At 35.5% G+C, this 9,639-nt stretch overlaps 1 protein-coding gene across 1 annotated transcript; it reads left to right on the top strand.

The window, feature by feature from the left end:
* Positions 1-1,150: 1,150 nt before the first annotated feature.
* Positions 1,151-9,368, top strand: LOC130047182 (MAM and LDL-receptor class A domain-containing protein 1-like). The gene is made up of 13 exons (XM_056141765.1): positions 1,151-1,277; positions 1,706-1,846; positions 2,302-2,447; positions 2,702-2,906; positions 3,100-3,267; positions 5,328-5,516; positions 6,098-6,220; positions 6,422-6,491; positions 7,010-7,095; positions 8,266-8,362; positions 8,715-8,781; positions 8,988-9,017; positions 9,134-9,368. The coding sequence occupies exons 1-13, from the start codon at positions 1,205-1,207 to the stop codon at positions 9,191-9,193; spliced, it is 1,455 nt and encodes a 484-aa protein (XP_055997740.1). The 5' UTR covers positions 1,151-1,204; the 3' UTR covers positions 9,194-9,368.
* The last annotated feature ends 271 nt before the right edge of the window (positions 9,369-9,639 follow it).

Genomic DNA, 9,639 nt, shown 5'->3' with positions numbered 1-9,639 from the left:
AGCATGTTTTACTGTAATATGCTCATTGTAAGCATGTTTTATTGTAATATGTTCATTATAAGCATATTTTACTGTAATATGCTCATTATAAGTGGGTTTTACTGTAATATGCTCATTATAAGTGGGTTTTACTGTAATATGCTCATTATAAGTGGGTTTTACTGTAATATGCTCATTGTAAGCATGTTTTACTGTAATATGCTCATTGTAAGCATGTTTTACTGTAATATGTTCATTGTAAGCGTGTTTTACTGTAATATGCTCATTGTAAGCATGTTTTATTGTAATATGTTCATTATAAGCATATTTTACTGTAATATGCTCATTATAAGTGGGTTTTACTGTAATATGCTCATTATAAGTGGGTTTTACTGTAATATGCTCATTATAAGCGTGTTTACTGTAATATGCTCATTATAAGCGTGTTTTACTGTAAAATGTTCATTATAAGCGTGTTTTACTGTAATATGCTCATTATAAGCATGTTTTACTGTAATATGCTCATTATAAGTGGGTTTTACTGTAATATGCTCATTATAAGCGTGTTTACTGTAATATGCTCATTATAAGCGTGTTTTACTGTAAAATGTTCATTATAAGCGTGTTTTACTGTAATATGCTCATTATAAGCATGTTTTACTGTAATATGCTCATTATAAGCATGTTTTACTGTAATATGCTCATTGTAAGCATGTTTTACTGTAATATGTTCATTATAAGCGGGTTTTACTGTAATACGTTCATTATAAGCATGTTTTACTGTAATATGATCATTATAAGCGGGTTTTACTGTAATATGTTCATTATAAGCGGGTTTTACTGTAATATGCTCATTGTAAGCGGGTTTTACTGTAATATGCTCATTATAAGTGGGTTTTACTGTAATATGCTCATTGTAAGCATGTTTTACTGTAATATGCTCATTGTAAGCATGTTTTACTGTAATATGTTCATTGTAAGCGTGTTTTACTGTAATATGCTCATTGTAAGCGTGTTTTACTGTAATATGCTCATTGTAAGCATGTTTTACTGTATTATGTTCATTGTAAGCAGGTTTTACTGAAATGCTTAGAGCTGTTCTCCTACTACATGTGCATAACACATCATTTTTTTCAATGAATTATAATACTATTTCAATTTTCAATTCACAGGTCAGCCAATAGAAAGCTGCCGTCCGACACAGTTCCTGTGTGCCAACCAGTTAATGTGTATAGAAAGACGATACAGATGTGACGAGAAGGTGGACTGTCAGGACGGATCTGATGAAGACAACTGCAGTATGTGTGTCACTGATCAAAATATTCATACAGTGATGTGTGTTACTGATCAAAATATTCATACAGTGATGTGTGTCATTGATCAAAAGATTTATACAATGATGTGTGTCACTGATCAAAAGATTTATACAGTGATGTGTGTCATTGATCAAAATATTCATACAATGATGTGTGTCACTGATCAAAAGATTTATACAATAATGTGTGTCACTGATCAAAATATTCATACAGTGATGTGTGTCACTGATCAAAAGATTTATACAATAATGTGTGTCACTGATCAAAATATTCATACAGTGATGTGTGTTACTGATCAAAAGGTTCATACAATGATAAATTTATAAGTGTGGTTGATGCTACTCCAAAGTTCATCGCAGCCAGACTTGCATGAGTTTAGTATTTCCAGCTAATGCCTTGATCTGTTGCAGGGCCATTTAATGGAGACTGTAATTTTGAGACTACTCTGTCTCAGTGCCAGTGGAAGCAGAGTATCGGAGATGATGGGGACTGGATGGTGGCACATACCACTGTCAACGGACCCAAGAGAGACCACAGAAACACCGCCACAGGTGATTTTTTTCTGTAATCAGTGAAATGAATGATACAAAGTTTTACGTTAAGGAGATATACTACATTGTCATGGCTGACTCCCTTTTAAAACGTGAATGGAAATATAAAAACCAGCAATATTTGTATATTCCTTTTAAATTTGATTGCCTAGCTGCATGGGTAGCTCAGTCGGTTAGCATGTCAACTGCTGATCTGTAGATCATGGGTTGAGTGCAGCATATTTAAATATTTTTCAGATTACTTTGTACTAAAACTGCATTTTTTGACTGAATATAGTAGATTCGAAAGTTATCAATTTCAAAAATAAATTGTACATATCCTCCACTTTCCATCCATATCCGATTTCTCTAGTGTGGTATTCCTCCTCGATATTTTTTGTTAATTTCACATGCAAAATGACTTGAATTTGAAAAAGTTAATATCTAGCTTAATAGTTTGGCTTTGGTATTTTCAGGTCACTTTATCTACATGGACAGCTCCCTGCAGAGCCCAGGGGACGGGGTTAGGGTCCAAACCCCATTCTTCCCAGCAAGCCATGGCGTGTGTTACATGCGATTCTGGTACTTCATGTTTGGGTCACCTGGTATGGGACCCCTGAAGGTAAAGGAACTGTTTACATACAGCTCAGTAACCTTGAAACTATTCCAACTAAGGAAATAGTTCATGATTGATGATACAACTAAGGAAATAGTTCATGATTGATTGATTGATGATATGATTTTGGTTTATAAATGCTTTTAAGACATACCCTAAGACCTTTATAAACAATAGGTATATTTTGCAAATTATTTTTTGTGCTTTTGTGAGGCTGTATACAGGAATTCGCTACACCTGATAATCCACTGCTTTTATAGGTGTTCCTGCAGAACAGGAATGCTAATACCACAGACCTGGTGTGGGAGATGGTGGGCAGTCAGGGAGCACAATGGAAATATGTCAACATCCCAGTAGGAAGTGCCCAAGACTTTTCTGACATTTTTGAGGCTACAAGAGGGGACCAGGATCACTCGGACATTGCCATTGATGATGTTTCTTTCACTCCAGAATGTGGAACAGGAGGTCTGTTGAGTCAGAGTTTTCATGAAAGACAGAAGACAACAAATCTTATTTAATTCCTAATGCAAAGAATTAAACCCTAGTCCCAACAAGTTTATTACTGTATAAACTCCCGACTCAGTTTGATACTGGTAATTCACTGTTGTTCATGATATTAGTATGCTAATTGTACAATTGGAAGGCATCGTCTTTACAGCGCCACCTACAGCGCCCAGTCATAAAGTCTGTTACCAGGGAAAATTTTTCTGTGCTCCAAAAGATGTGTGCTTCCCCAACTCCTGGAAATGTGACGGTGTGCAGGATTGTCCGGACGGATCTGATGAACCAAGCACCTGTCCAACCACACCCCCGGTCACTGGAACAGGTCTGTTGTGAAACCATGTACATTTCAATTCATCAATGCAATAAGAGCGAGTTTGCTTAATACTTGTATAGGAACCCTGAAGTTTTATTTATCTTCCAAAGGCAATGGTTGCAATTCGCATCTCCTTATGAAGAGAGAAGTGACTCAATACCTCTGCCTTGGCAAGACGTACTAGCTATAAGCAAGCTCAGGGGCATGAAGTGCTGCTTTGTCCATTTGTTTTTCATTCTGTCCCAAGACTGCTTTCTTATCGCAATTTACCTTTGAATTAAAATGCTTTACCCGATATAGTATTGCGTTGTGTGACGACACAATTGAATGAGACGATTGAACAATTTGAATGACATGTTTGATGTAATACAACAAGTTTTCATTGGCCGATTACAGCCCGCCCACTTTCTCGAGCAGATTCAGTGTAGCTGGAGATCCACCTCTTATAGAAACCTTCGATTTATGGGTCACAAAAAGCTGTGGACGGTTGAAGCCTGATATCGGTGTATTCTTGTGTTGCTGTCTCATAAACTCAATATAAAAAAATCTTAACATATTTTCCTACTATATACTTGTGTCCAAACTTACCTTCAAATATTCATTAAAGCCACACACGACCCGAAAACTCGCAGCTTCAAATGATTTCGTTGGTTGACGTAGCCATGCTAGGTAGCCGGTCAATTCGAACTCTTGCTATTGGTATCTATTCATAAAATTGGTTGTAAGTTATGTATTCGCTTTTCATTTATTATCAACACGAATAATTAATAGAAATTAAAACATTTTTATACCCCCCGCAAATGAAGTTTGGGGGGTATACTGGAATCACTTTGTCCGTTGTCCGTCCGTCCGTTTGTCCGTAGACGCAATTTGTCCAAAGTTTATTTCTAATACCGCTGGACATATTTCATTCAAACTTTATGCACATCTTCTATATATTATGTAGTTGTGCATCTCCTATTTTCATTGAAATATTTTAACAGTTATAGAAGTTACGCACATTTTCTTTTCATTTTGGGGGTTGCGCACTTTGTCCAGAGTTTAATTCTAATACCGTTGAACAGATTTGATTCAAACTTTATTCTCATCTTATATATGTAATGTAGTTGTGCATCTTCTATTTTCATTGAAATATTTTAACAGTTATGGAAGTTACGGACATTTTCTGGTTTGGCATCCACATACTGTATCTGCAATCTTGTGACTTCTCAGTAAAACATAAAGTGGCTCATGTGTGTTGAATACTTATTTGTCAGATAGTATTTATAATCTCAACTATCCCTGGTAATGGGATTCATAGTAAAATGCCTTTATTGCAGCTACTTAGAGTTGTTATACCAGTGGAAAAGATTACAATAATACCAATACTTGAGCTAATGTCATTTATTTACTGACAAAATCAATGACAAAGTAAAGTTGGCATAACATAATGATCTTTAACAAACCGGGATTCGAATTGACTGGCTACCTAACATGGCTACGTCTACGAACGAAATCATTAAAAGCTGTGATCGAGTTTTTGGGTCGTAAGGGGCTTAATAAATATTTGAAGATATGTTTGGACACAAGTATAGTAGGAAAATATGTTAGGAATTTTTTTTATATTAAATTCATGAGACAACAACACAAGAATACAACTTTTTCTCTTTCTTCCTTTGAAGTTTTTTTCCATCTAGCATCTGGCCGTCATGTTTTCAAATGCTGACTACTCCCGTTTAAGGGAATTTGGGCGGACTTATACATATGGACCAATGAGAGTTTCTGTTGCATTTCGCAATTGTATTACAAACAGATTCAATTGTGTCGTCACACAACACAATACTATATCGGCCAAAGCGTTCTAATTCAAAGGTGAATTGCGATAATGCATTTATTTTTTAATAGCTGTATTGGTTGGATATTCTTTTTGCCTTTACATCTCAGAGGAACAAGTTTATGATTGACATTTTCTAATTCATATAGAGGTCTGCAACATGAATGGAAGTGACATTCTTTAAATTGAAGCACATGAACAAAGAGTCAAGGTTAATATGAATTTCTTACTTGCTATTTCTTTTTTCTATTTTAAGTGAGCTCCAGAGCTTCAAAGTCCTTACCAGTAACATCTTCACCCCCTCCCACCACAACCCACAAGATCAAGACCTCATGTGCCGAGTCCAAGTTCCAGTGTAATGATGACACCTGCATACCCCTGCTGTTGCTATGTGATGCAGTAGCTGATTGTCCAGACGGATCGGATGAAACACCAAGCAACTGTCGTAAGTACTCATATACAATGAAATTTTTCTTATCTGATGAACTGTGTGAGGCAAATTTTCTGTTAGATTGGACAGGATGCCAGATTACAAAGTGGTAAGAACATGGAAAAAAGAATTTGGATCGGATGATACAGTCAAACGGATCACACGGGTATCAGATTAAGATAGATTTAACTGTACTTATTAAAGCTTAGCCACAAGAAAAACAAAGTTGGCATGGAAAGGTATGCAGAAGTATGATTTATCTCTCATGTGGTAATGAAAGGTACTGTAAACCCACTTTTATTTCGCGGCTAATTTATTTCGCGGCTAATTTATTTTGCGATTCACCTGTGGTAAACTGGTTCATGATGAGTAATTTTCATGATCAAGCTTTTTTCGATTCTATGACAGACAATCAAGAACTGATTCAAGGTGAGAAATATTCGTGACGATGACGTTCTCGCGAATCTCACAAAATTTTCTCAGATAAAAGTTGGTTTACAGTGTTGTGTTTTTAATTGTGGTGTTTTTACTTGTCATGAATCACATCATAAAATATGATTTGGTGTCTACTTGGAATTCAATGTCATTGGTTACAGCTATACAGAAATGTGATGTTGGATTTTACTACTGCAAACAACAAAGGCAATGTATTAATGGGACACGATGCGACAATATTGACGATTGTGGAGACAAGACGGATGAAAGTGTTTGTGGCAATGGTAAGATTCATAATATTCATATATGTATACATATAGTAATTGCAGTAGTGGATCCAGAAAATTTTCAAGGGGTGGGGTTGTGACCCATTTGTACCTTTTCTGCCCAAGAATTATGGGGGGGGTGGGGGGGGGGAGTTGAACTGATGAATTAACTAAATGTACTAAATTAAAAGTTTATCCTGTGCCTGTTTGTTATTTTAGCTTGTCCTCCAAATTTCTGCCAAAGTGGATCAGTGTGTCAGAAATCAGGTGTACAGACACTGTCCTGCAGGTGAGAATATTGTCTTTGTTGATGTCTTCACAATATTTCAGTTAACAATCCTTCAAAAATAACTTTATTTGAAATACATGACGGTATGAACTATGGTGCTTCATGTTGGCTGACTTCCTGAAGCACATATCATGAAAAGTACATGTATGTGGGCGTGGAGCGGTGCTGTTCATACCCTTATGTTTTTCTTTATTTCTTAGATTTATTTTCTACTTTCATTTCTGTTGGAATTCTAGCTGTTGAAATAGATGTACTATATTTATCTGTATTCATTAATACATTGTTTACAACAGTAACATTTTCCTGTTGGAATTCCTAGCTGTTGAAATAGATGTACTATATTTATCTGTATTCATTAATACATTGTTTACAACAGTAACATTTTCATGAGGAAATGGCTAACATTACAATTTGTAGAGATATCAAAAGCAAAAACATTGGAAGTGTAAAAACATCGGAAGTGTAAAAACATCGGAAGTGTAAATATGAATTTTGAATTCTTTATTTCATGTTCACAGCTGTCCTAAAGGCTTGCATGGTATTAGATGTCAGTATCGAGAAACAAGCGTGCTGAGACACTCGTCAAATTCACCGGCATCATCCTGTAAGCCCAATGATGTCATTGTAATGACTCTGTCTTCAAGTTTAACTGTCTATTTTATCTCTAGTAAATTATTGAACAACTTTATACAGATTGCCAGTTACAAAGATAATTATGTTTTGTACAGTAAAACATGCCTATAGTGAACACACTTAAAATGAATTCATACTTACTGTGAAGTGATATTTATTCTTCTATAAGAGGAAAATAATGAAAATATTGGTTTTAACAAACTGCTTTTGGCTGGCTCTGGAGGTTTGCTATAACCGTGTTTTACTGTATATTGTTTTAATTAATTCTGAAATAAGAAAAGGATGCAGACATTCTTAGCTCACTTGATCGCCTGTTGTCTGCGTCTGTCTCTTCATCTGTCTGTCTGTAAACTTGTCACATTTTTGACTTCTTCTCCAGAACCACTAAGCCAATTTCAATCAAACTTTGCAAAATGCATCCTTGGGTTTCAAGTTTGTTCAAATGAAGGGCCATGCCCCCTTCAAAGGGAAGATAAATGCAAAAATAGGGAGGGGTCATTTAAAAATCTTCTTCTCAAGAACCACTGGGTTAGAAGAGCTGAAATTTACATGAAAGCTTCCTGTTATAGTGGAGAATCAAATTTGTTAAAATCATGATCCCCGGGGGTAGGGTGGGGCCACAATAAGGGATCCAAGTTTTACATACAAATATATAGGGAAATCTTTAAAAATCTTCTTCTCAAGGACCACTGGGTTAGGAAAGTACAAATTTACATGAAAGCTTCCTGCTATAATGCAGGTTCAAATTTGTTAAAATCATGGCCCCTGGGGGTAGGATGGGGCCACAATAGGGGATCAAAGGTTTACATACAAGTATATTTAGAAAATCTTTAAAAAATTTCTTCTCAAGAACCATTGGGCCATAAAAGTCTACATTTACATGAAAGCTTCCTGACATAGTGCAGATTCAAGTTTGTAAAAATCATGGTCCCTGGAGGTAGGTTGGGGCCACAATAGGGATCAAAGTTTTACATGCGCATATATAGGGACAATCTTTAAATACGAGCCAGAGTGACTCAGGTGAGTGGTGTGGCCCACGGGCCTCTTGTTAACATGAACTCTATTGAAATTACCATTAACTTACCATAGACACAAGTTAAAGTCTGCAAAGTTTATGATTATTGTTTTGGTTATTAATCAGCTGGCTGGAAGGCAGGCGTGGGCGTTGCCGTGGCGTTGGTTTGCATTGTGGGCATTTTCATAGCAGGCTATTTCTTATGGAGAAGACAAAAACAGAGGTAAGTTTAAGGCCAAAATTTTTTCTTTAGTTCTCAGTCAAACCCGTGGGTGATACATACAGAAGTCTATCACAGTTGTAATGAAAAATATTTTGTTGATGCTATTAAGTATTTTTTCAAAGGAAAAAAATCTTTCAAGGGGGAGGGCATCTCCAGAACTTGATAAACTACAATTTTACACTGTTATAGTATTGTTACAAATCAAAGAAATTATTTTACTGAAAGTTTTGTTTTTTCTGCATCATTGAATTTAGTATTGCATTTTGCAAAGAAGTAAATGAAATTTGGAGATGCATTTTTCAGTAATAATGATTATGTATTATTTAGTCACCTAAATTATTTCTGTAACCAGGAACTTCAATCAAAGACTTGGCATTGGTTTAGAAAACCCCAGCTATGATGGAGGTGATATGCATGATGTGAGTTGATTTATCTGATGGTCTTTCTTAGTGATAATGATTTTGACAAAACAGTAGATGGGAAAAGAGTAGAGAACTGAGTATTCTCAATCATAAAATTAACTCCCAGGAGAGAACTGTTTATTCTCATACAACAAACTCCCAGTTTATATATACACTGTGGCTGTATCTAATGTTTTCAATGACAAAAATTTGGTCCATTTCAGTTCCAGATGGAGGACTCCTTTCATGGAGTAGTGAGTACAACCAGTTCCCACGTCAAATATTATCTCAGAGAAAAACATCTACATAAAACTTATTACAATATACTGTATTTGCACTCCATTAATGTTTATTCTGTTTTGTTTTGCAGAAAATGACTTCTGATTCCACCTCAATAGAGAATCCTCTTTATCAGGATGCCACAACATGACCATGATTTTACAAATACTCAGTGATTCTAAAAATACTCAAACTGTGATTTTTCCTGGACCAATACTCATAAACTTCTTAATCATTTGTTTTTTCTGTTTCTTGTTTTTGTTCTTTGTTGTGTTTGATAAATGAAATAAAAATATGCTTTTCAATTGTGGAAGAGAATCCAGTTACAAGTGTTTTCATATAGAGTGAAATTTTGAATATCTCCCTGAAACTGATAAAACGAATGAAAAAGTGAGCAAGCTTACATACCCCACACTCCAGTATTGCCTCACATAATGAATGGTAATGCTTTATGCATTGGACAAATGGGCTCAAAATTTTAAGTTCAAAAGGGGCATAACTCCCAGAAAAATTTCTGAATCAGAATATCTTGGGGATATGCACATTTATAGTGTGTCCTTATTAACTAGTACAGAGTTTCATGAAATTCTGTTGAGC

Source organism: Ostrea edulis, chromosome 6 (genome assembly GCF_947568905.1).
Source record: "Ostrea edulis chromosome 6, xbOstEdul1.1, whole genome shotgun sequence".
NCBI classification, from domain to species: domain Eukaryota; kingdom Metazoa; phylum Mollusca; class Bivalvia; order Ostreida; family Ostreidae; genus Ostrea; species Ostrea edulis.
This window is presented reverse-complemented; position numbering and strand designations above follow the sequence as displayed.